Source organism: Aquarana catesbeiana, linkage group LG12, assembly GCF_042186555.1.
Source record: "Aquarana catesbeiana isolate 2022-GZ linkage group LG12, ASM4218655v1, whole genome shotgun sequence".
Taxonomy (NCBI): domain Eukaryota; kingdom Metazoa; phylum Chordata; class Amphibia; order Anura; family Ranidae; genus Aquarana; species Aquarana catesbeiana.
In genome coordinates, this window is record NC_133335.1 from 220,788,024 (window position 1) to 220,815,941 (window position 27,918).

The 27,918-nt window shown below is 44.2% G+C and overlaps 1 protein-coding gene across 1 annotated transcript in view; it reads left to right on the top strand.

The window, feature by feature from the left end:
- The window catches only part of PCYT2 (phosphate cytidylyltransferase 2, ethanolamine), a gene marked incomplete in the record, with an annotated part of 73,048 nt that overhangs the window by 26,766 nt on the left and 18,364 nt on the right, over positions 1-27,918 (top strand). Inside the window, 9 exon segments of the mRNA XM_073606722.1 lie at positions 1,327-1,488; positions 4,279-4,345; positions 4,426-4,507; positions 9,640-9,684; positions 13,183-13,321; positions 18,093-18,175; positions 18,257-18,334; positions 20,570-20,635; positions 21,232-21,297. Coding sequence (XP_073462823.1) covers positions 1,327-1,488; positions 4,279-4,345; positions 4,426-4,507; positions 9,640-9,684; positions 13,183-13,321; positions 18,093-18,175; positions 18,257-18,334; positions 20,570-20,635; positions 21,232-21,297 — 788 coding nt within the window.

The window sequence follows — 27,918 nt, forward strand, 5'->3', positions numbered from 1 at the left end:
GCCTCAAGCCCTCCAAACTCTTCCGTTGCACATACTTCCTGCTGTCATACCATTCATACTTTTCATCTGCAAATACTGTCTTCTGTCATACCCTATACCCTCCTTTCCTGCACATACTGCCCTCTATCTTACCCTCCATATTCCACTCCTGTATGTACTGGCCACTGTCATACCCTCCACAATCTTTCCCTGGACATACTGGCCACTGTCATACCCTCTGCACTCCTGTCCTGTACATACTGGCTCCTTATCCCCTTCCATGAGAGAAGCACTTATTGTTTTGCTCCCTAATGCAGGCAAGGATCTGTTGTAGTGTGTCTTATGTACACTTATTCATATTTAATGATTATTTGTTCATTTTCAAATGCCTCATTATAATTTTGGAACCAGGGTGGTGGTCATTTGATTCAGTGCAATGACCATAACTTTTTTTAACTCCTGTACATACCCTCCATACTCCACACCTGTATATACTGGCCTTTGTCATACCTTCCATACTCCACTTCTGTACATACTGGCCATTGTTCTACCCTCCATACACCACACCTGTACATACTGGCCATTGCCATACCCTCTGCAGTCCTCTTGTATATACTGGCCATTGTCATACCTTCCATACTCCACTCCTGTACATACTGCCCATTGTCATACCCTCAATACTCCACTCCTGTACATACTACCCATTGTCATACCCTCAATACTCCACTCCTGTACATACTGCCCATTGTTATACTCTCAATACTCCACTCCTGTACATACTGCCCATTGTCATACCCTCAATACTCCACTCCTGTACATACTGCCCATTGTCATACCCTCAATTCTCCACTCCTGTACATACTACCCATTTTCATACCCTCAGTACTCCACTCCTGTACATACTGCCCTTTGTTATATGCTCCATACTCCACTCCTGTACATACTGCCCATTGTCATACCTTCCATACTCTACTTCTGTACATAATGGCCATTGTCCTGCCCTCCATACTCCACTCTTGCACATACTGCCCTTTGTCATTCCCTCCATACTCCACTTCTCTACATACTGGTCATTGTCATACCCTCCATACTCCACTCCTGTACATATTGACTATTGTCATACTCTCCATACTCCACTCCTGCACATACTGCACTTTGTCATACCTTCCATACTCCACTTTTGTACATACTGGCCATTGTCATACTCTCCATACTGTACGTCTGTACATACTGCCATTAGACAGTTCTTTAGCCTTGTTTTCTATAACCCCAACCTTTCCCATTCTGGAACAGGTACACTTTCGCCAGTTAATAATAATAAAACAATATTTTTAAATCTTTCTTCAGAAGAAATAGCCCGTCACAAAGGGCCGCCGGTCTTCACCCAAGAAGAGCGGTACAAGATGGTGCGCGCCATTAAGTGGGTGGATGAGATTGTGCCTGGAGCCCCCTACGTGACCACACTGGACACCCTGGACAAATATAACTGTGACTTCTGCGTCCATGGAAGTGAGTAGATTATTCCATTGCCGACCATGGCAATCCCTGCAAAACACACAGTACACTACTGAGTTTATATAATGAAACAAGTCAAAGGAGAGTGATGTGCAAAGTGCAGTAACCCAAAGGAATCAATCAGACTTTACTTTTTAGCAGCCTGAACAATGAAAGGTGAATTCTGATTGGTCCCTGTCATTTGCTGCTTGCCGCACTACCTTATTTAAAAAAAAAAAACCCTGTGTGAGGTTTTAGGTGCAAGCTCAGCTGTCTTCATAGAGGATCGGAACAATACGGTCAGCTGCACATCTAAAGTTCAGCTTTATTGGAAATCATCTTCAATCAAATCAAACCATCCAGCATCAGAGGAAAAGCTTAACACAACAGCTAATGTGTTTTGCTCTTAATCATAGCTGCTATGCTTAAAGTGGAGTTCCACCCTGCAAAAAAAAATAATAGTAATGTGCTTAAAAAAAATTAAAAAAAAAACATTTGGAGAAAATTTTTTTTTTTTACTCACCTCTAAATGGCTGTTGCTAGGGGGTCCCTCGTAGTCTGCCTCCTTCGGTGCCTGGGCTGGTGACATCACTTCCCTCGGCGCAGGAAGGGAGATCTCCTCTCCACCCTCCCTCTTGTCAATCATCTGGGACACGTGACCGGTCCCAGATGATTACGGGGCCAGTGACGGCGCGCGGCGTAACTCCGCATGCGCAGTGGGTGCCCGGCTGTGAAGCCGAGCGCCCACAGTTAAAATGCCGGCGCCGCCGAGCGGAGGGGGGGGACGAGCGGGGCTTCGTTCCCCGCATCGCTGGACCCTGGGACAGGTAAGTGTCTGATTAAAAGTCAGCAGCTGCAGTATTTTTAGCTGCTGACTTTTTAATTTTTTTTTAAATGGGAACCCCACTTTAAGCACTGATTAAGCATGAAATGAGTTAGCTGTTGTGTTCTGCTTTTTCTCCTCTGGATGATTTTATTTTATTAAAGAAGATGTCTAATAAAGGTGAATCCTATACGTGCGGCCGACTGGGTTGTTCCTTTCCTCTATGATATGCTCCTGATGTTCTGACCTTCTGGTCTCAGCTCTAGAGGCAGAATCGCATGCAGCCGATGTGCCTGCCCCTCCCCTCCTCCTGCCCATTCACAGAGGGATTTGTATTATGTGAACTCATTCACAGAATACAAGGGCTCCTGTGAATAATCAGTGGACAGGTGGGACGGGCAGAGATGCTGTGTGTGAGAACACAGGGAGTGTAGTGATGGCTGTACTTATGGAGCTTATAAAACTGTCAGGTGTAAAACAAATGGATAAGTCCAGGAGGTGGCATGTACCTCTTATGCCCCGTACACATGATCAGACTTTCTGACAACAAAACCGTGGAATTTTGTTCGAAGGTTGTTGGCTCCAACTTGTCTTGCATACACACGGTCACATAAATGTTGGCCAACAATTACCAACGTAGTGACGTACAAGACGTACGGCGAGCCGATAAAAAGGAAGTTCTATAGTCATGTGAAATCTCCATTACGAACGGTAGTTTTAGAAGACCGAGCGCTTCCGGCTCGTACTTGATTCCGCGCATGCGTGAACTTTTGTGCGACGGACTTGTGTACACACGATCATAAAGTCCGAACAAAGTTTTGTTTGCAAAGTCCAGGAATCCAAATAGGTAGAGAGTATCACCGCTCCAGGTGGGTCAAATCAAAGTAAAAGGCATCTCCTTCAGTCTAGAAGTCCAGGTGCTGGCAATGCTATGGCAGTTAGACATCAAAGAAATTCTGGACAGCCGCACTCCAAAAATATTTGCCTTTAGTCAATAAGGTGTCATCCAAAATACAGGTCACAGCAAAATGGAACAAAGCGTACGCGTTTCGCACTACAAGGAGTGCTTAGTCATAGCTGAGACTATGACTAAGCACTCCTTGTAGTGCGAAACGCGTAAGCTTTGTTCCATTTTGCTGTGACCTGTATTTTGGATGACACCATATTGAACAAAGGTAAATATTTTTGGAGTGCGGCTGTCCAGAATTTCTTTGATGTCTAACAACAAAGTTTTGTTGGCGGAAAATTTGAGAACCTGCTAGCCAACATTTGTTGGCAGAAAGTCTGACCACAAACGTTCGATGGAGCATACACACGGTCGGACATTTAGCCAACAAGCTCATAGTCAACATTTCCCGTCGGAAAGTCCGATCGTGTGTACGCGGCATTAGACCTAGCTCATAGTATGCCAGCATATTTTACAAATATTTTTATTTGGCTAAATTCTTGGAGTTCAGCTTTAGCCCTTGTTCACACTGAACACGCCTTTGAAATCGTGCAACTTCATCTGAAATTACGCGATTTCAAAGCCGCGATTTCGGGTGCGTCTTGAAAGACATCTGTGCGGCTTCATGATGTCTATTGAAGTCGCACCCGAAATCGGCAAAAGTAGTGCATGAACTACTTTTGCAAATCAATGTGGCGCCGCACCAATTGAAATGGTGCCATTGCCGGCAATAGGCTGCGACTTGTCATGCGATTTGACCTGTCAAATCACATGACAAATCACTTCAATGTGAACGAGGGCTAATTAGACTCAATAAGATTAACGCAGAATGTGTTCACAGGACCGCGCTCTGAATTTCTGGCAGAATTAACAGGCATTTGTTTGCACTTAGTGAACAAATATAACAAAAACCTTTTAATGGTATATTTAACAGACCAAAAAGGTAGCAAATGAGAAACGAATATTGTTAGGTTTTATTTTAACTTTTTTTTCTATTCGGTTGAATGACTCTGTAATATTTCATGCTTTTCTGCAGATGACATTACACTGACGGTGGACGGTAAGGATACCTATGAGGAGGTGAAGAATGCTCAGCGATACAGGTTAGTAGCAGTCTGTAGGGATTTAATTGGATGGAAGATTGTATGAAAAGTGTTGACCAGTCGTGACTTATGTTGTCTAGGGAATGCCAGCGCACTCAGGGGGTGTCCACCACAGACCTAGTAGGCCGTATGCTGCTCATGACAAAGGCCCATCACAGTGTGGTAAGTACTGGACCCGCTGGGTGGGTGACATAAATAATAAATGAGGGTCTCTGGGATTGTGAGTACAATTCTGCTTCAATTCTGCTGAAGTGTTTCTGCTTCTCCCTCTATTTTATTTAAATTTAAATTATTTTTAATTTAAATCAGAAACTGAGAAAGATCTTGCATAGATATCACAGTGTCACGTGTGTTTAAACTGTATTGAACTTTGGGTATAATTTTCTGTAAAGCTGACCTTCCATTAAAAAAGAAAGTTCCACTTTACTCACTGCTCTCCATCATCCAAATACTATACAAATAGTCTTAAAGCGGAGCCCCCCCCCCCCCCCCAAAGTGGACCTTATGTCATTTGTCTCCTTTCCCCCTCCAGTGCCACGTTTGGCACCTTTCGGGGGGGGGGGGGGGGGGAGCGGATACCTGTCTTTAACAGGTATCCTATCCCCACTTCCAGGAGTCTAGGCCGCAGCACATCACGTCAGCGTTCGGCTTCCTCCTCCTTCCCCCGCCACTGGGCAAGTAGAAGAGCGTAGCGGGTGCCTCACTACCTCACTGCTTCACTACCGGGTTCCCTTACTGGCAATGGCGGTGACAGCACCCGACAGCTGATGGAAACAGCTGCGGTGCCAACATCGCTGCACTCCAGGACAGGTAAGTGTCCTATTATAAAAAGTAGGGTTGTCCCGATACAGATACTAGTATCGGTATCGGCACCGATATCAAGCATTTGCCCAAGTACTTGTACTCGGGCAAATGCTCCCGATGCTTCCCCCGATACCTGGAAGACAGCTGTGATCGGCGCGTGGGGGATTTACAAGATTCTCCCCCAGCGGCTTTCAGCTGCTTTAGTGACATACAGCGGTGATCGGTCACCACTGACTGTCACTGCATCCTCCTCCATGTCCCCTCCGTTCCTCTGTCCCCCTCCGCTGTCCCCCCTCCGTTCCTCTCTCCTTTTCTGTCCCCCTCCGCTGTCCCCTCCGTTTCTCTCTCCTTCTCTGTGCCTCTCCGCTGTCCCCTCTGTTCCTCTCTCCTTCTCTGTGCCTCTCCGCTGCCCCCCTCCGTTCCTCTCTCCTTCTCTGTGCCTCTCCGCTGTCCCCTCCGTTCCCCTCTCCTTCTCTGTGCCTCTCCGCTGCCCCCCTCCGTTCCTCTCTCCTTCTCTGTGCCTCTCCGCTGCCCCCCTCCGTTCCTCTCTCCTTCTCTGTGCCTCTCCGCTGTCCCCTCCGTTCCCCTCTCCTTCTCTGTGCCTCTCCGCTGCCCCCCTCCGTTCCTCTCTCCTTCTCTGTGCCTCTCCGCTGTCTCCTCCGTTCCTCTCTCCTTCTCTGTGCCTCTCCGCTGTCCCCTCTGTTCCTCTCTCCTTCTCTGTGCCTCTCCGCTGCCCCCCTCCGTTCCTCTCTCCTTCTCTGTGCCTCTCCGCTGTCCCCTCCGTTCCCCTCTCCTTCTCTGTGCCTCTCCGCTGTCCCCTCTGTTCCTCTCTCCTTCTCTGTGCCTCTCCGCTGTCCCCTCCGTTCCTCTCTCCTTCTCTGTGCCTCTCCGCTGCCCCCCTCCGTTCCTCTCTCCTTCTCTGTGCCTCTCCGCTGCCCCCCTCCGTTCCTCTCTCCTTCTCTGTGCCTCTCCGCTGCCCCCCTCCGTTCCTCTCTCCTTCTCTGTGCCTCTCCGCTGCCCCCCTCCGTTCCTCTCTCCTTCTCTGTGCCTCTCCGCTGCCCCCCTCCGTTCCTCTCTCCTTCCCTGTGCCTCTCCGCTGCCCCCCTCCGTTCCTCTCTCCTTCTCTGTGCCTCTCCGCTGTCCCCTCCGTTCCTCTCTCCTTCTCTGTGCCTCTCCGCTGCCCCCCTCCGTTCCTCTTTCCTTTTCTGTCCCCCTCCGCTGTCCCCTCCGTTCTGCTGTGCCTCTCCGCTGTCCCCTCCGTTCCCCTCTCCTTCTCTGTCCCCCTCCGTTCTCCCCCTCCGTTCCGCCGTCCTCCTCCTCCTTCCTTTGTGTATGGACAGAGTCAGCTGACTCTGTCTATTCACATAACTGAAACATTGAAATCTCCTGTGATTACGATGTCTCAGTTTATGAATGGACAGGAGCCACTGTCTTCTCTCCATTCATTTTCAGTGCAGCTGAGGCTGCAGAGAAAGGGACTGGGGAATCTCTATCCTCTGTCTCTTTCTCTCTCTCAAGGGGGAGATATCAGAGGTCTGTTAAGACCCCAAGACCCCTGATATCTCACCAAAGCCCCCCAACAGGGCTGATTTAAAAAAAAAAAACACATATTGCAATAAAGAATAAAAAAAAATTATTGTAAAAAATAAAAATTATAAATAAAAAAAAAAACAAAAACACACACACATACAACATTCACTTGTACTCGGTCCTAAAAAAGTGGTATCGGGACAACCCTAATTAAAAGTCGGCAGTATTTGTAGCTGCTGGCTTTTAAATTTTGCAGTAGTGGGCGGAGCTCCGCTTTAAAGAGCCATTGAAAAGGATATCGGTAAAAAATATTTTGGCTTGGTATCCATCATTTCTGGGAGGAGCAAGTGATGTCCTTTCCCCAAAAGAGCTGGACGCTCAAAATCATGTTAGAGTGCCCCTGAGCAAGGAGCTGGATTGCAGTATTTTGAGCACCCGGCTCTCCCAGGAGGCACTGGCGAGGTTATGGAAATGGCAAACATAAGGATCAAATTGAAAAACAAAATCTGAAGTTTTAGCTATTTAAAAAAAAAAAAAAAAATTCGAACAGCTTCAGTCACAACACATACTTGTAATGAGGGATGTCATCCTGTAGAAATCTGTGTAGGGAAGTCCTCTTCCTGGCTCTGAACCTTCTGGCGCTGCAATAATTAACAGCTTAAAGTGATTGTAAAGTCTCTTTTTTTTTTTTCCTATAAAAAAATAACAAACATATTATATGTACCTGCTCCCTGCTCTGTTGCAGTGGATTTGCCCAGAGCAGCCCGGATCCTCCTCTTCTCGGGTCCCTCTTCTGTGATCCTGGCCCTTCTTTCCTGTTCAGTGCCCCCCACAGCAAGCAGCTAGCTATGGGGGCACCCGAACTGAGTCACAGCTCCCTGTGTCCATTCAGACACAGAGCCCTGACCCGGCCCCGCCCCCCTCTCCCTTGATTGGCTAGCTGGCTTTGATTGGCTGCCACTGCTGTGTCTCAGCCAATCAGGAGAGAGAATCTCAAACAGCTGAGACAGTTGTGTACATCGCTGGACAGAGAGGGACCTTAGGTAAGTGTTAGGAGAGCTGGAAGGGAGAGGGGTCTGCTGCACACAGAAGGCTTTCTATCTTAGTGCATAGAATGCATCAAGATAAAAAAAAAAAACTTCTGCCTTTACAATCACTTTAAAGAGGAACTGCAGTCTGTTCACTTAATTTGTAATAAAAACATCTTTGCCATTCTGAAGCTTCCCTCCAAGCACTTTGCATGTTATTTTATATATAACTGTGATTCTGTACTTGTCAAATATGCTGCAGAAATCTCCCTCCACTGAGGGCCAATGAAAGCTGCAGAGCTGGAGGTGTGCCTCTGTGTGTCTGTGTAAATCCAGGAAGTGAACAGACAGCTTCAGCTGCCCACAGTTAAAATGGCTGCAGCCAGACTTAGTGGAGGGAGATTTCTGCAGCATATTTGGCAAGTACAGAATGACAGTATATATAAAATAATAATCAAAGTAGGGCTGCAACTAACGATTATTTTCATAATCGATTAGTTGGCCGATTTATTGTTTCGATTAATCGATTATTCGGTTAATAACCTTAAAAAAAAGTGTGGTGTATAATTTAGTTAATGTGTACAGTTTTAAAAAAAAAAGGTAATTTATTCTTAAATATCTCTATGCAGTGGTAAATATAAATAACCAACTATATGGTTAGGTAGCAAAATATCAAATCCACTCTGAGCATAACAGAAGAGATATACTGTATATACCAGGGATATGCAATTAGTGGACCTCCAGCTGATGCAAAACTACAAGTCCCATCATGCCTCTGCCTCTGGGTGTCATGCTTGTGGCTGTCAGAATCTTGCTATGCCTCATGGGACTTGTAGTTCTGCAACAGCTGGAGGTCCGCTAATTGCATATCCCTGGTATATACTATTAGAGGAGATATACTGTATATACTATTAAAGGAGATATACTGTATAAACTATTAAAGGAGAGATATACTGTATATACCATTAAAGGGTGAATCTGGTAAATATCATCAGACTCGGTGATCACATTTTTTTATTAAAAACAAAAACAATGTCTTCCTTCAAAAAAAATGTAATTTTAAGAACGTTCGTTCTTTCATTCAGTGAATGTATAAAGATTTTTCGTCTGAATATTCTAGTCTGAAAATTGATCCGTGTGGCCAGCATAAGGCTCAGTACACACCTATGCAGTTTGCTTTTCATCTGTTTCTGCAGTGCTTTTTGCTGTGCGTTTGATTTTTGTGCATGTGATTTTGCTGCGATTTGCGTTTTTTGCATTTTTTTTGGCCAATTTGTTGTTGGGCAGATTAAAAAACACATATTGCTGCAAAAACACATTACATGCTTTTCTGCAGCTTCTCTATTGAAGTATATTGAACCAAAAAAGCACCGGTTTGCGTGAACGTGTCCCATAGGAAACCATGTGCATGAACTGTAGTGCGTTTCTGCAAAAAGCACCAAAAAACACAGAGATGTGAACCAGGCCTAAGACGTTTAGTAACATAATGGGGTGAAAAAAAACTAAAATTAGCCCTTTATAGTACAAAAAAAGCAGATAATCACTACTGTAAGGGGTTATTTTTTTTAGTGTAGAACTGTGAAAGTAATATTTGCAGTAGCGATTATTTGCTCTTTTTGTACTATAAAGGGCTCATTTTATTTTTTTTTTAACCCCATTACGTTACTGGCCGATTAATCGATTATGAAAATAGTAATCGATTAATTTCATAATCGATTAGTTGTCGATTAATCGATTAGTTGTTTCAGCCCTAAATCAAAGTGCTTGGAGGGAAGCTTCAGAATGGCAAATATGTTTTTATTACAAATTATGTGAGCAGACTGAAGTTCCTCTTTAATGAATTCAGAGCCTCATCAAGTTGTGTTTTACCTTGTAATTTAACATTACCCAGCCTGTCATAACCATATGACTAATTTATTGTCACTCTTACAGGAAGCTACTCAAGACTATAAACGGCACCAAGACAACTTCGGTAAGGTGAGTAGTCTATTGCATGTATGAGTGACACTCTTGGTCAGTGGTTTCCAAATTATGGCCCGGGGGCCAGATGCGGCCCTTTGCTTGCTTTTATCCGGCCCTTGAGGCATTATTCCCCCCACTGTCAGCAGCAGTGGGGCACCATTTCTCCCACTGACACCTACAATGGGGAACTATTCCTCCCACTGACACCTACCATGGAGCACTATACCTCCTATTGATACCAATAATGGGGCTCGATTACTGACACCAATGATGGGGCACTATTCCTCTCACTGATATCAACAATAGGGCACTATTCCTCTCACTGATATCAACAATAGGGCTCTATTCCTCCCACTGACATCAACAATAGGGCACTATTCCTCCCACTGACACTGACAATGGGGCACTATTCCTCCCATTGATACCAATAATGGGGCGTGCGTGAATTTAAATGAAGCAAAATCTGTAGTGTGACACAAACCACTAATCAATTGGAATAAATATTAATGAAGTGATTTCGCACAAATAGTGTCCTATTGTTGATAAATTAGTGTCAATAATAAATATATATGGTCAAGTGCAAATGGGATATATAGATGTAATAGATATAACCTTGTGAAGCTTTACTCAATAAACTTCACTTTAAATTGTCTATATGACAGTATTGAGGAACAGTATTAAGGAAGTCCAATAAGTATTGCAGTGGATAGAGGATAATAAAGTTCTGTAAGTGCAGGATCAGGTAAAGATGATTATTCCCAATATTTCTACTGTGGCTCCTTTAACAGTTTGGTCTCCCAGAACTCTTACCTCAATGTTGATAATAGCATGCAGTTACCGCCGTCACTGCTAGGGGGATCCCTTAATTTTCCTAAGCAGTGATCATCGCTCCTCTGGATGGTGTATTGTAATGCTGTTCCCTCTCAGATAGCTTCGATCTGTCATCCAATCATGTAGTGCGGGGCGGTACCTCAGTAGAGAGGGGACAGGGAGAGAAAGGGGCCTCCAATAGTGCAGTATGTCAGGTGTTTTAAAAAACGTATTTATTAAAAAAAGCATATACTCTTACACAAAGCAAATTTAAAAAAACACAGGGAACAAATTAGGCGTTGTTCCTCGCCTTCTCACGTCACTTCCGGTCGCGGCTCTATCCGGCCAATCCCTACGCGTTACGTTGTTTCACACCACTTCATCTGGGGACAACAACTTAACGCGTAGGGATTGGCCGGATAGAGCCGCGACCGGAGGTGACGTGAGAAGGCGAGGAACAACGCCTAATTTGTTCCCTGTGTTTTTTTAAATTTGCTTTGTGTAAGAGTATATGCTTTTTTAATAAATACGTTTTTTAAAACACCTGACATACTGCACTATTGGAGGCCCCTTTCTCTCCCTGTCCCCTCTCTACTGAGGTACCGCCCCGCACTACATGATTGGATGACAGATCGAAGCTATCTGAGAGGGAACAGCATTACAATACACCATCCAGAGGAGCGATGATCATTGCTTAGGAAAATTAAGGGATCCCCCTAGCAGTGACGGCGGTAACTGCATGCTATTATCAACATTGAGGTAAGAGTTCTGGGAGACCAAACTGTTAAAGGAGCCACAGTAGAAATATTGGGAATAATCATCTTTACCTGATCCTGCACTTACAGAACTTTATTATCCTCTATCCACTGCAATACTTATTGGACTTCCTTAATACTGTCATATAGACAATTTAAAGTGAAGTTTATTGAGTATAGCTTCACAAGGTTACATCTATATATCCCATTTGCACTTGACCATATATATTTATTATTGTCACTAATTTATGAAGAACACTGTGAGTCCACATATGGATATTGTGTTATTATTATAATTTATTTATGTATTTTTTATTAAAGATAGACATTGTATGTACCACTCGTTTTTATCCAATATGGGAATAATTCAAACACTCTCCTGAAACACTTTAATTTATGAACCTGACACTATTTTTAATATTTGTGCGAAATCACTTCATTAATATTTATTCCAATTGATTAGTGGTTTGTGTCACACTACAGATTTTGCTTCATTTAAATTCACGCACGCTCACTTTTAAATTGTTTAATAATATTCTTTCACTAATCCATAGTAGCGCGAAAGCACTTTCTTCATTAAAATAATTGGGCTAACTTTACTGTTTCGTTTTTTTTTTTTTTGTTTTTTTTTTGTTTTTTTATTCATTGAAGTGTATTTTTTCCCAAAAAAATTGTGTTTGAAAGACCACTGTGCAAATACAGTGTGGCATAAAATATTGCAACACTTGCCATTTTATTCCCTAGGGTCTCTGCTAAAAAAAAATATATATGTGTGTGTGTGTGTGTATATGTGTGTGTGTGTGTGTGTATATATATGTATATATATATATATATATATATATATATATATATATATATATATATATATATATATATATATATATATATATTATAATGTTTGGGGGTTCCAAGTAATTTTCTAGCAAAAAAATCAGATTTTAACTGTAAGAAACAAGTGTCAGAAAAAGGTTTAGAGCCCTTTCACACTGGGGCGGTTTGCAGGCGCTATTGCGCTAATAATAGCGCCTGCAAACCGACCTGAAAATGCCGCTGCTTTCATTCCAGTGTGAAAGCCCCGAGGGCTTTCACACTGGAACGGTACGCTGGCAGGACTGGATAAAAAGTCCTGCTAGCAGCATCTTTGGAGCGGTGAAGGAGCGGAGTGTATACCGCTCCTTTTACCGCTCCTGCCCATTGAAATCAATGGGACGGCGCAGCTATACCGCCGGCAAAGCGCCTCTGCAGAGGCGCTTTGCGGTGGTATTTAACCCTTTCTCGGCCGCTAACTGGGGGTAAAACCACCCCGCTAGCGGCCGAATACCAACGGTAAAACGCCGCTAATAATAGCGGCGTTTTACCGCCGACGCCGTCCCCGCCCCAGTGTGAAAGGGCCCTTAGACTTTAAGTGGTTAAACTTCCTGCATATTCACACAGAAGTTTTATCCCTTTGAACTAAGATGGAAGAGTTACAATGTTGTTAAAAACTTGGCAGACTGCCCGGTTTGGCAGTTTTGTCGGCGGACCTGAACGGGCTGTCCGTTTTTGTCCGATCTCTCCATAGTAACCAGCGGCGCTCGACAAGCCCCTCCTTCCCGCGTAGTGAGCAGAGAGGGACCTGTCATCCGCTGGCTCGGCGGAGATCAACAGAGAGATCTCCCTCTGAGCTGGCGGACTCCGTGGCAGCGGATCCGCCTCGTGAAGATGAAGCCTAGTCTGTATGCTGAAATCTCCACACACATAGGTGTTGATTTACTAAACCTGGAGAGTGCAGAATCTGGTGCAGCTCTGTATAGAGAACAATCTGCTTCCAGTTTTTTTTTTTTTTTTGTTAAAGCTTTATTGAACAAGCTGAAGGTAGAAGCTGATTGGCTACCATGCACAGCTGCACCAGATTTTGCACTCTCTAGGTTTAGTAAATCAACCCCATAATGTATATTGTCTTCTACAGGATGCCAGAGGTCGCAGCCCTTGGACAGGGGTCTCTCAGTTTCTTCAGACATCTCAGAAGATTATGCAGTTCGCCTCAGGGAAAGAACCCGAACCTGGAGATACTATAATATACGTCGCTGGAGCCTTCGACCTTTTCCGTATCCTTTTAAGATGAATGCTAACAGTGCCTTTGGTAGTTTCTGTACTTGGTTGTTGTCGTTTCCCACAAGACCGCGTCCTACTTGACTGTAAAGTTGAACTCCAGGCCAACCCAAAAAGGACATGCATAAATAAGGCTATTTTACCTGCCAAAGAATTTGTATTTCTTTCCATCTAGCCCTAATATTTACAAGGCTGTGCCCACAGCATGGTCCTGTCTAGTAGAGGAGAGAACCTGAACATTCTCAGCTGCAGTTTCACTTTCACTTACCCATACCTCCCAACATTTTGAGATGGGAATGAGGGACACCTACTAGCAAACAAATGTTCAGAGGTGGGCTGAACCAGGGTGGACATTTCCCCCCCCCCAGGCTGCCTACCTAAAACGTCTGTTACTTTTTTTCTTCCCAGGCTAGAAGTCGGCCGCGGTGGCAGCCGACTGACTGGCCGGCTGCTGCAACACTGCATTCTGGGAGTTGTAGTCCAGCCACTCTCAAGTTCCTGGTGGTGGGAGGAACTCATCAGCGCAGCAAACTACAACTCCCAGCTCCCACCTCCCCGGAGTCTCAGAGGCAGGGCGTGTGGCACTCCAGGGGAGGGGACGTGACTTGCTCAGGTTGTAGGCTGGGGGCGGACACTGCCTTGAGGATTGGTTGCAGATAGAAGAGAAGACTTGACTTCGATTCATCATCCACCCGAAGAGGCAGTTCACGGTGCAAGGACCTGGCTGCTGAGGTGAGACAGACCCTGACACCCCCAGCTGACCCCCCACATTACATGGGCACTGATCAGGCTGTACTGATGGACACTGCACTGGTGAGGCTGCATTGTGGGCACTGATCAGGCTGCACTGATGGGCACTGTCTGCACTGGTGAGGCTGTACTGATGGGCACTCTCTGCACTGGTGAGCCAGCACTGCTGGGCACTGTCTGCACTGGTGACCGTTATGATGCATTGATGGGCACTGATCAGGCTGCACTGATGGGCAATGTCTGCACTGGTGAGGCTGCATTGATGGCACTGATCAGGCTGCATTGATGGGCACTGTCTGCACTGGTGAGGCTATACTGATCGGGCTGCACCGATGGGCACTGTCTGCACTGGTGACCGTGAAGCTGCATTGATGGGCACTGATCATGCCGCACCGATGGGCACCATCTGCACTGGTGAGGCTGCACTGATGAGCACTGATCAGACTGCACTGATGGGCACTATCTACACTGGAAACCATGAGGTTGCATTGATGGGCACTGATCAGGCTGCACTGATGGACACTGTCTGCACTCGTGAGGCTGTACTGATGGGCACTGATCAGGCTGCACTGATGGGCACTGTCTGCACTGGTGAGGCTGCACTAATGGGCACTGATCAGGCTGCACTGATGGGCACTGTCTGCACTGGTGACCATGAGGCTGCATTGATGGGCACTGGTGAGGCTGCACTGATGGGCACTGTCTGCACTGGTAAAGCTGTACTGATGGGCACTGACCAGGCTACACTGATGGGCACTGTCTACACTGGTGAGGCTGCACTGATGGGCACTGTCTGCACTGGTGAGGCTGCACTGATGGGCAGTGATCAGGCTGCACTGATGAGTACTGTCTGCACTGGTGACCGTGCGGCTGCATTGATGGGCACTGTCTGCACTGGTGAGGCTGCACTGATCGGCACTATCTGCACTGTTGCTGCATTGATAGGCCCTGATCAGGCTGCACTGATGGGCACTGTCTGCACTGGTGATTCTGCGTTGATGGGCACTGATCAGGCTGCACTGAATGCACTGGTGTGGCGGCATTGATGGGCAGTAGTGAGGCTGCATTGATAGGCAGTGGTGAGACTGCATTGATGGACACTGGTAATGCTGCATTGAGGGGAACTGATCAGGCTGCATTGATGGGCAATGGTGTGGCGGCATTGATGGACACTGGTGAGGCTGCATTGATGCATTATTTTCATTTGATTCGATGGTTTACTGGGCCACTTGACTAGACTTGCCCCCCAGGCCTAAGGCTGCCAGCCCCCCCTGCGTATGTGGGCATAGGACATGCCCCTGCCACGCCCCTTAAAGGGAACATAACCAAAAAAAAAAAAGGTTCACTAAATCCACAAGGGCTTTTTTTTTTACCACCAATATTCCTTTATATTGGCTTTTAAAATTGACAAATGCAGCAATTTAAAATTTGGATGAAGAGTTTAGCACTGGGAAACACTTTTTGAAAGATAAAAAGTGCATTTTATATACAACTACAGTGGAAACTTGGATTACGAGCATAATCCGTTCCAGGAGAATGCTTGTAATCCAAAGCACTCGCATATCAAAGCGAGTTTCCCCATAGAAGTCAATGGAAACGAAGATAATTTGTTCCGCTTTGACTTCTATTACATGCAATACCGCATGTTGACAAAGGTGGGGGGCGCCGTAGAGCCCCGGAAATACCCGGGGACAGCTCGGCTGAACTCGGAAAGGCTCAGAAACACTTGGGAACTGAGTATTTCTGAGTGGTTCTGAGTTTTTTTTTTCGAACGGCTCCGAACCTCTCCGAGTGTCCCCGGCGCCCCCCGCACCTCTGGCCAAATGCGGTACGGCACCGCCCATTAGCTTGAATGCTGCTCGTTTTGCGAGACAACAATTTTTTTTTAAAAAGTTGCTTGTCTTTCAAAACGCTTGTTAACCGCATTACTCGTAAACTAAGGTTCCACTGTATATAGATCAGACCAAAATGAGGGACAAATGAGGAGGAATGAGGGACATTGTTCCAAATCGGGGACAGTCCCTCCAAATCAGGGACAGTTGGGAGCTATGCTTACCCTGTGAGTGGCCTTTGAAGGAATACACAACACACTGATGAGCTCATATCTCTATTACTCGGCTCCCTTCTCCTATCAGTATTACTCCTTGCACTGCAACACACGAGTGACTCGTTGGAACGTTTCTCCCTACCCCTTTCTAAGCTATGTTGTACAGACTGTATAGGAACTGCTAAAGGCTCTTACCAAGTCAGAATCAGGCACTTACACTGATTGCATGGTAAAAAGAAATACAGTTATTTATTAATGATTACAGAGCTGCATTGGACCTTCTATAGAAACTCATCATGCCTGCATGTCTAGTCTCAGACCAGCATTATGTCTGCACATGTACAGGATCTCATGACGCGCATGTGCCCCCCTTTACTAGATAATAATTAAACAGAAGTGATGGGGACATGACATGAAATCAGAATGAACAGGCTGCATGCAATCCTAGAGCAGATTACTGCTTGCCTCTGGCTAAGAGGTGGGAGGCCAATGAATTTTCAGAGAGCTACTTAAAGTGATACTAAAGCTTTGTTTTTTTTTGTTTTTTTTTTTAATAACAAATATGTCATACTCGCCTCCACTGCAGCTCGTTTTGCACAGAGTGGCCCCAATCATCATCTTCTGGGGTCCCTCGGCGGCTCTTGTGGCTCCTCCCCGCATTAGATAACCCCCTAGGAGAAGCGGTCTCCGAGGTGGGTTACCTTGCGGGCGCGCCCCCAAGTCATTCATTCGGCATCTATAGAAGCCAAATGTATGACTCGGCCCCGGCGCCCGGGTCATTGGGATTTGATTGACAGCAGCGGGAACCAATGGCTGCGCTGCTATCTATCCAATCAAAGCCGGGACTCCTTGTAGAGAAGGACGCCGCTCAAGAAGATGAAGGGGCTCAGGTAAGTAAAACGGGCTACAGCAAAAAAAGGGAGCTGCGCTAACTAGTGATAAGAGATAAAAATGACATATCCTCACAAAGTGAACAGAGGATATACTACAAGAAGTGAAAATTAATTGAAGTGAATAAAAAATGAGCACTGTGCCAGTAAAAATTGGATATCAATAAATACTAAAATAAATAGATAACAATATGAAATCAATAAATGAATAAACGCTAACCTACAAATAAATTGATGTTATCACCTGAATGGAGTTCAAGATGTTAAACTCTATAAAAACAAATCATGTGACTGAATAAACAAAAGTCCATATGTGATGAATGTGATCATACAAAATCAATCGTGGATCACAACGTGCATTAAAATAAATAGCAGAAGTCCATGCAAATATACGGGTGACTCTTTTATGGTAATACCTCGCTGAAAAGGTAATACAACAAGAAAAGGTAACAGATGAAAAATGCCTCCACCACAGTAAATTCTGCCGCTTACCAGAACACGGTGGTCCCTTATTACAGGGGACCACACTGCGCAGATGGCTGTTACCCCAGCCCGGGGTCTCTATGGCACACAATGAACTCCTCAGCCTCAATAAAGATGGTCCGCAGGTAGGTCAAAGCGAGCTCGTTGAAAAATCCCCAAAAAAACAATAAAGGACTCACATAGTGTAACACCCTACACATTTATTAAAATGAAAAAGACAAATGGACACTTACAATGTTGTAGATAAAAACAGACCTCAAAATCAAGCCAGCTGGCCGGCCTCGAATACAGCCCGTGGCTTCCGGGACTAAGTGTGTAGCGGTGACATCAGTATATCGCCCCCCCCCCCTCCTACGCGTTTCGTCATCAATAGGACGTCGTCAAGTAAAACGGGGTGTCTAGGGGTTCCGGTCACTGCCAGGTGTTTTTTCACCTTAATGGAAAAAACATGAACCTTTACAACCCCTTTAAACTATGATAAAATGGACACTGGTAAGTATAGTGCACTTCTCCGGGCATAAGGGTAACTGATTAATCTTTTGGGAATGCTTTTATTTCTTTCTTTGCCCACAAAACTCCTTTAACAATTTGCTGCAGATATCGGCCACATAGACTTCCTGGAGAAGGCTCACAGCTTGGCTCCCAAGCCGTACATCATTGTGGGCTTGCATTTCGATCAGGTTAGTTGCAGTTGTCATCTTCTGACTTTCACATTGAATTTGTAGTGGTTCTTGCTTCTTTGTGACCCTGTCTGTCTGCAGGAAGTCAACCTGTACAAGAGGAAGAATTACCCCATCATGAACATACATGAGAGGACGCTGAGTGTCCTGGCCTGCAGGGTGAGTGGCAAGTTTCTTGGTCTCCATTTGCTCTTTCTAGTTGGGATCGCCACCTTTTTAAAAGCGACCCCCTATCTGTAATAGAATGAAAATGCTGTCTGCTCTGCATTGAAATCATACAGCAGTATTGTGATCCTGTGGACACCTGACTTAGATGGACAATAACGTTTTCGAAGGACTTTAAAGAGTAACTCCACTTTTGGTGAGAAAAAAACGTTCCCCGCTGGTTGATCTATGTACATTGCAGGGATTATAACAAACAGATTCTTACCTTTTTGTTACTTTTTTAATAAACCCCTGTGTGTTTGTATGTGCCCATGTGATATATGAATTTAATGGGAGTAGTTTCATAATTATCAATCAGTTGCTGCACCTGCAGGGCTCTAATGAGGAAATCTGCATCCCTTTTACATGTGATTTCCTATTGGAAGTATCTCACCAAAAAATGAAATTTTTGTTGCAGGTCATGCCTGATACCTGACTTGTATCTTAGTGCAGACTTCTAGGAAAATCATTGAGCCAATCACACAAGCAGGAAATGATGTTTCTGGGTGGCGTTCTGTACACATTCTGTGTACAGAACGCTTCCAGGTAGCCATATTGCATTTTACAGAAAAATACAAAGCTGCAGATTGAAAAGGAAAGGTAATTTTTAATAACATTCAATAACAATATGACTTGTGTCGCAATTGTATATGCTATATTATTTTTTTATTTGCTTTTTTTTCCCCATAAAAGTGGAGTTACCCTTTAAGTAAATGAAAAAAATGTAATCCCAGCTCCAGTTAACACCTTTTTTAAGCAGTTATAGCAACATTTTTTTTTTTTTTTTTTGGAAAAAAAAGCACCTTCAGTAGTGTTTTATATGTGTTTTATGGCCCCTCTACCTGTCACTTTTGCTGAACAGCTTGACCTGCATGTAAATGTGAAGAAAAATATAAATAATAGCATATCAAATAAAAATAAGTAATTGATGTACCGAATATTACTTTTAGAGGTATTAACCATGTACAGCTACCAGGATACAATGTTCTTCTCTTTAGTGGTCCTTTAACTGTCCAAAGGGCCTTTTATTGGTTAGTCTGGCATTCCACTGTTGAATGGTGGGGGGCCGGGGGTGGCGCTTGGCCTTGGACAATCTCAACCTCCAATTTTGCGAAAGATTAAATTCCTCTGTCCGGAGCAATTTTTATCAGCCTTTTTTAACACAGAGGAACCCTTAAAATAATTTTCAGGTCTCGGGGAATTATTGATAAATAATTACATTTTACAGTTGAGACATTAGAAATTTCCACAAAAAAAAAAAAGTGCAGCGCAATCTCAGATAATCACTCTATACCATCAAAAAATACCTTCATGTGATAATGCAAATCTGCCAAATGAGCCTATAATTAGTTATACTATATGTGCTTATAATGATCACGTTAAATATTTGCAATAAATATGATTGCCCCATGATTAAGTCACGAGGAGCATGACAAAATACGTCGGGGCGGAGCTATGTGACATCAGCACGCACAATCAAAAGCAAGGTTTTTTTCTATTTGGAAATGATGCTAATATTATTTCTTTGGTGGCTCAGAGAAACTCTTTCTTGTAATTAGGTATGCCACATTCTTTCTTTTTTAGCTCAAAGCAGATGCTTTTTTTTTAACATCCACACTGCTTTGTGAGACAAAATATTTTTTAGTAATGATCATGAAATGAAACAATTATTAATAGTGGCCCAAAATAAAACACCATGAAAATTGTAATCTCCTTTTTCATTGGTGTTTAGTAGAAAAATGCCCCCTAATATATGTGTCCACTGGAAAAATGCCTTCTTGCTGATCAGTGTATGGTCCATTACATTGGTGGCCAGTGGGAGAAGGACCCCCTTACGTTGTTGATCAGTTGGACTACTGCCCCCTTACAGACAGCTAATAAATATCACCGATGTTAGTGTGTACCGAGAGACAGAAATTGGTCACTGTTCCAGAAACCCCAAACAACTTCTTGAGGAACCCTAGAGTTCCTCAGAATTCTGGTTGAGAAGGGCTGGTTTAGAGTGCACAAGCAACCCAGGGGATTATGAAAGACGCTTGTCCACATCACAAGGTACTTTGTTAGCGTGGACCTAATAACATATACAGGACAATGTCTTCTTTTTTGCTTCTGGTTTCCATCTCTGTATTAGTGCCTTCCAAGGTTTAGCATGCTATCTCAAATTCTGTTTTTCTCCCTTTTCTGGGACAGTACGTTTCAGAAGTTGTCATTGGAGCGCCCTATTCCGTCACTTCCGACCTACTGGATCATTTTAAGGTAAATCGTGGTCATCCAGAAGTAGATTTGGATATAAGACTTTTTGAATGTACTTTCTTGAACATATTAAATGAGCAGACCGCCATGTGATAGATGACCTGGTGGCCAACTTGTAGTCATGGGATTAAAACCTATAGAAAATGACCAAGTCTGAGTCAACTGACTTGGACCACCGGCTTGACTTCTTCCGCCCTTCACTAAATTCCTTGTTCCTTTTCCCTCTTCTTTTTGTCCACTTTCTTTCCTCTTTTATCATTTGAGGTGCCTCCTGGAACTCTTTGAAATGGTACTGAATACTGGGAATGTTTCATGCAGACACTTTGCATCTTTATATTCTCAACTACACAAACAATGTTGGTTCCAAGCACTTTATTGCATGCCAGTTAGCATGTGTGTAGTTATTTTATTTGTAGAGTATGTATTGTCATCTCTGCATCAATGCAAAGTATTTAGCCAGCATTGACCCTTGTACTTTCCTTTTTTTCCTTTTAATAAAAATGTATTGCATGATAAAGGAACAAGAGACTGGCAGGAGTGAAGCTGAGCTTTTTTTTTTTATTTAGCTTTCCAGCCATCTAATATATTCCTGATTACAGGTGGACCTGGTTTGTCATGGAAAGACAGAGGTTCTCCCAGACAGAGATGGATCTGATCCCTATGCGGTAAGTGTCTCCAAGCCCTTCTTTATCTATACATTTGTCTGCCTTCTGATCACTTCAAAATCCACCCCAGGTCTATAAGAGAATTCGATTCAATTCTCCTACCAGGGACACCAGGTTACGAGGCGTTCCTAGAATTGTAAGAAACAGATGGCAATAAAAACCTACATATATATGAAAGAGCGGTGAAGATTTTTGTCTGAGTGCCTAGTGCTTTAACCACTTCAATACCGGGCACTTTCACCCCCTTCCTGCCCAGGACAGGTTTCAGCTTTCAGCGCTGTCACACTTTGAATGACAATTGCGCGGTCATGGAGCACTGTACCCATATGAAATTCTTATCGTTATAGAGCTTTCTTTTGGTGGTATTAAATCACCACTGAGTTATTTTTTTTGCTAAACAAATTAAAAAAAGACCAAAAATTTCGGGAAAAAAAAGTTCTTAGTTTCTGTTGTAAAATTTTGCAAATAAGTAATTTTTCTTCACTGATGTGCGCTGATAAAATGCACTGATGGACACTGATGAGGCGGCACTGATGGACACTGATGAGGCGGCACTGATGGACACTGATGAGGCGGCACTGATGGACACTGATGAGGCGGCACTGATGGACACTGATAGGCGGCACTGATGGACACTAATAGGCGGCACTGATGGACATTAATAGGAGGCACTGATGGACACTAGTAGGAGGCACTGATGGACACTAGTAGGAGGCACTGATGGACACTGATAGGCGGCACTGATGGACACTGATAGGCGGCACTGATGGACACTGATAGGCGGCACTGATGGACACTGATAGGCGGCACTGATGGACACTGATAGGCGGCACTGATGGACACTGATAGGCGGCACTGATGGACACTGATAGGCGGCACTGATGGACACTGATAGGCGGCACTGATTGGCACTGAGTGGGCTGCACTGATAATCAGGGCACTAATGACCAGTGCCCTGTTTATCAGTGTAAACAACCTACTGACAGGCTTGCCTCTTATTGCCAATTCTTTCTTCGCACAGACACCGTGTGCAAGGAAAACCCTGCCAATAACTGGCATCTGTTTACATATGATCAGTTGTGATTGGACACAGCTGATCACATGGTAAAGGGCTGCTATGATTTGGCCCTTTACCTCGATCTGTGATTAGCTGCGATCACAGAGCAAGCCCAATGCACGCCCGTTCTAGGAGGATGTCCATGGACGCCCTCCCAGAACGAGAGAGGCACACGCTTAGCTGTCTTCTGACTATAGCACTGTATTAAAGTGGTTAAACATTAATATAACTTTTTACAGGATACCCTGCCTTCAAATATAGCAGGGGTCTCCAAACTTTCTAAACAAAGTGCCAGTTTACTGTCCTTCAGACTTTAGGTGGGCTTGACTGTGGCCAGTGGCAGTAAAAAATGCCCCACTGTCAGTGGGAATAGACGATGTTTCAGGTTAAGTGGTCAGTGCAAATAAAAAGTGACATGGTGTCTGTGGTCAGTCAGTGGAGGACTAGTGCCCCACCATTTATATCGCTGAGAAAAATAGTGCCCTATTTTTGGTGTCAGTAGAAGAAATAGTGCCCCATTGTTTATATCAGTGAGAGGAATAGTGCCCTATTGGTGTCAGTAGGACGAATAGTGCCCCTTAGTGTCAGTGGGAATAAGTGGTGCCCCATCGATGGTACCAGTGGGAGGAATGGTTCTCCTTTGTTGGTGTCAGTGGGAGGAATGGTGCCTTATCACTGTTGTCAGCAAGAGGAATAGTGCTCCATCAGTGGTGTCAGCGGGAAGTATTGTGCCCCACTGTTTCTGTCAGTGTAGGAAATGGTGCCTCATCATTGGTGTCAGTGGGTGGAATAGTGCCTCATATCAGTGGGAAGAACAGTGCCCAAAGGGCTGTATAAAGGCAAGCAAAGGGCCACATTCGGCCCACGGCCGCAGTTGGGAGATCACTGAAATTTAGTATTAACACAGGAAAAAAAAAACTTCAGGTATTAGGAAAAATATATATCTAGTCTGTGTGTGTGTGTAATAAATATATATATATACACGCACACTTAATAATTAGGAAGTAGTAGAGACACACCCACGCAGGTTGAACTGGTGTCTTTATTATACCTTACTAATGGAGGAAGAAAAAAAGGAAAAAATCCACACTGGGAAAATCAAATGGTAAGTTATCTTGTATTAGACATGTGCACCGTCAATAAATTTATTTCGTTTCGTTCCGTTCCATTTCGTATTAGAATTAATTCGTAAGTAGTTTCCGAAATTCAATTTGGATTCGTACGAAATACCAATTTTCGTTGGGTTTGTTAACTTTTCGTAACAATTATGAACGTTCGTTATGATGAATTTATCATTATGAGGGGCTCCCACCATCCCTGTGCTGTGCTCATTATGAGGGGCTCCCCCCATCCCTGTGCTGTGCTGACTTCCTGGGTTTTTTTAACTTCATCATAACGAATAATCGTAATTAACGAACATTCTTATTTTGTCCGATTCTGAATCTCCCATCGACTACCAGTACCAGTCTCCCACTCCCATATTAAAAAAGGTCATTTTCCCAACCCTCACTCAGCAGCAGAAGAAAACCTCTGATTGGTCAACAAAACACCAGTCGCGTTTCCGTTGTAACGGAATTTGGATCCGAAATTCCTAAATGAAATTTCGTATTTCATACAAAATTCAGAAGCATAGCAATTCGTATTTCGGATCCTCCCGAATGTACGAATTTACGGAAATTCGTACGAAACTAATCGCACATGTCTATCTTGTATACCATTCTTATTCATAATTTTCCCAAACAATCAGAGGTAAGTATCTTCGGAGTTCTTCTTTCTAGAATGTTCCAGAAGCCTAGATCATTAACCACTTACCGACCGCCGCACGACGATGTACGTCCAAACTTCGAACGGGGATATCGTTGTTATGGCAGCAGCTAGCTGCCAAAACCCCGGTATTACCGTTTTTGTGCGGCGGCCGGCTTTTAGATAAAAGTGGTCCCTGCGGCGGATTCGCCGCGAGATCACTTTTATCGGTGGCGGGAGAGGGCCCCCCTCCCGCCGCGTTTCGGTGCCCTCCGTCGCTTACCGGAGCCGTCGGTAGCGGTGGAGGCAATCGCATCTGTCTCCGTCCTGTGCCTGGAGACGAGTGAGGCTAAGATGGCGCCCACTCGTCTTCATGACACTGCTGGACGGAAGTGACGTCAAAACATCACTTCCGTCCACGCCTCTTAAAGGCACATTTTTTTTCAAATGTCATTTTTTTTTTTTATTGCATTTTAGTGTAAATATGAGATCTGAGGTTTTTTTGACCCCAGATCTCATATTTAAGAGGTCCTGCCATGCTTTTTTCTATTACAAGGGATGTTTACATTCCTTGTAATAGGAATAAAAGTGACCCAATTTTTTTTTTTTAAACAGTGTAAAAATAAATAAAATAATGTAAAATAAATAAAAAAAAAAAAAAAAAAATTTTTTTAAAAACCCCCCCCCGTCCCGACGAGCTCGCGCGCAGAAGTGAACGCATACGCGAGTAGCGCCCGCATATGAAAACGGTGGTCAAACCACACATGTGAGGTATCGCCGCGACCGGTAGAGCGAGAGCAGTAATTCTAGCCCTGGACCTCCTCTGTAACGCAAAACATGCAACCTGTAAAATTTTTAAACCTCGCCTATGGAGATTTTTGAGGGTAAAAGTTTGACGCCATTCCACGAGCGGGCGCAATTTTCAAGCGTGACATGTTGGGTATCAATTTACTTGGCGTAACATTATATTTCACAATATAAAAAAAATTGGGCTAACTTTACTGTTGTCTTATTTTTTTATTCAAAAAAGTGAATTTTTTCCAAAAAAAAAGTGCGCTTTTAAGACCGCTGCGCAAATATGGTGCAAAAAAAAAAGTATTGCAACGACCGCCATTTTATTCTCTAGGGTGTTAGAAGAAACACCATATATAATGTTTGGGGGTTCTAAGTAATTTTCTAGCAAAAAAAAACTGTTTTAAACATGTAAACACCTAAAATCCAAAACGAGGCGGGTCCTTAAGTGGTTAATGGTTGTCACCTGGCAAATGTAGAGTAACGACATTTGGGATATAATTATAAGACTAGACAAATTCAGCAAGAAACCAAAACAGATCCTCATCTGTTGTATGCAATACACATAAACCTCACTGACCTCTGTAGTTGGACATAATGACGTTCGGTCTGAAAAAAATCCTCAGTTTTGTGTATCTGAAGAGAGCCGATCTCTGAGAAAATATCCCAAATGTGTCCGTCTCTCCTCGAAATGGCAGTTACAGTTCAGTAGTAAAAAAAATCTGGCATGTTTATTCGTATATTTAGTCAGGCTCTATATAATTTGAACGTCATAAGTTGTTGTTGGCAAATTCATTGACGTATATGTTCACACTGTATATGAGTTGCTGATGATAAACTATAATTAGCAGATGAGAACACTCGAACATATGTGGTTATAGAATGAGTCTCAACAGCTTGGACTAACGTCGTAAACAGTCCTTTCTGTGATATGAGAGACAAACCGATAATAACATGATCCATAGATCCTCCCAATATCTTAAATAAATATAAATCTTAAATAATCTTAAATTAATCTTCCATAGATGTTCAAAATTTCTAAGTTGATCATTGAAAAGTCCTCATTAGTCAATGTCTCTCCAGAGTGCTGAAGAGGGTTGGTCAAATAAGTAATATATATGCAATATTTTGGACATGCAAGGGGGTAGTTAGCTTTTGGAGGCACTTTTTTTCGCACTCTTTCAGAAGTGACATGTGAGATACCACCATCTCCTGGAATGGCACTATTGAGTCTTGGTTTTGATGCAATTCCATGTCCGTTTCATACAATAGTAATACATTTCCTATGGCGAGCGAGACTGTTGATTACAAGGAATTGAACAACAAATAGGTCTCCTAGCTTTCTCAACCACTTCAGTGGCGGCTGGTGAAGTTTTAGGATGGGGGGGCGCCAGGCCCTGCCCTTCCTTTTTGCCCCCTCCCACTTGGTGAAAATGGGCGTGGTTTCAGCGAAATAGTTGGCGTGGCTCTAAGGTGGTGTGGTTAGTGTCTGATATGAACAAGGGATGGAGGGAGAGGGATGAAAGGACAGCAGGCCTAGATCCTACACAACAATAGAAATATGTGTATTCTAGAAAGTTTAACAATCAGCAGATAAAGATACTCCAAACACCTGGTGTTAGCGCTTCAATCATCCCGGCACCATGGTTGTTATGGTGTCAGGATGATTGAAGCGCATTATTTCTATTATTACATTGTAATATAAAATGAAATCATTCAACTCACCATAATGCAGAATCAGTGGGATCCCTGAGCATGTCACTGGCCACTTCGCCTGCCATCAGGTGTCTCCAGCGGAGTCCCTCCTTAGAGCCCTTTCACGCTGGGGCGGTTTGCAGGCGCTATTGCACTAATAATAGCGCCTGCAAACCGACCCAAAAGTGCCGCTACTTTCATTCCAGTGTGAAAGCCCCGAGGGCTTTCACACTGGAGCGATGCGCTGGCAGGACGGTAAAAAAAAGTCCTGCCAGCAGCATCTTCGGAGCGGTGAAGGAGCGGAGTGTATACCCTCCTTCACCGCTCCTGCCCATTGAAATCAATGGGATGGCGCGGCTATACCGCCGGCAAAGCGCCTCTGCAGAGGCGCTTTGTGGTGGTATTTAACCCTTTCTCGGCCGCTAGCGGGGGGTAAAACCGCCCCGCTAGCGGCCGCATACCGACAGTAAAACAGTTTTACCGCCGATGCCGCCCCCGCCCCAGTGTGAAAGGGCTCTTACATCAGGTGCCCCCAGTGGATTCCCTCCTTACATGCAGCCTGTGTCACATAAAATGCAGCATGTGTCACCACCAAATTGCAGCAGCGTGTGTCACCATCAAATTGTACCAGCATGTGTCACCAAGTTGTACCAGCATGTGTCACCAAATTGCAGCAGCATGTGTCACCAAATTGTAGCAGCATGTGTCACCATCAAATCCCCCTCCCCCAGTTACTTACCTTGCTGTGTGTTGTCCTCTCCAGCGGTGTCTCCTGTGGAGAGGTCCGTTCTTCTCATACTTCCTGTTTATCTCTCCTGGGTGCAATTGGAGAGAGAAACAGGAAGTGACATCATACTCAGATGTCAATCAAACCGCCCGGCCATAGTAATAGATACTAGCGCCGGGCTAAACGCCTGCAAATGAAGTGCCACATCTGCAATCTCGTGATTGCATAGACGTGGCGCTTCCCATAAGTGCACTGTGTCCGGCGTCCGAACACAGTGCACTTAAGGACCTTTTTGTGGCTTTTTTTTTTTTTTTTTGTGACTGCCTGGAAGGGGGGGGGGGGGGGGGGCGGCACCCATGTGCCCCTTATGGACGGGCCGCCACTGCTTCACATCCTAGCCATTTCTGACACTTCGCTCCTACATGTAAAAATCAACTTTTTTTTTTGCTAGAAAATGACTTGGAACCCTCAAACATTATACAATTTTTTTTTTTTTTTTTTTTTTAGCAGAAACCCTGTAGAATAAAATGGTGGGTTTTGCAATTTTTTATGTCACACTGTATTTGCGCAGCGGTTTTTCAAACTCAATTTTTTTGGGGGAAAAAAA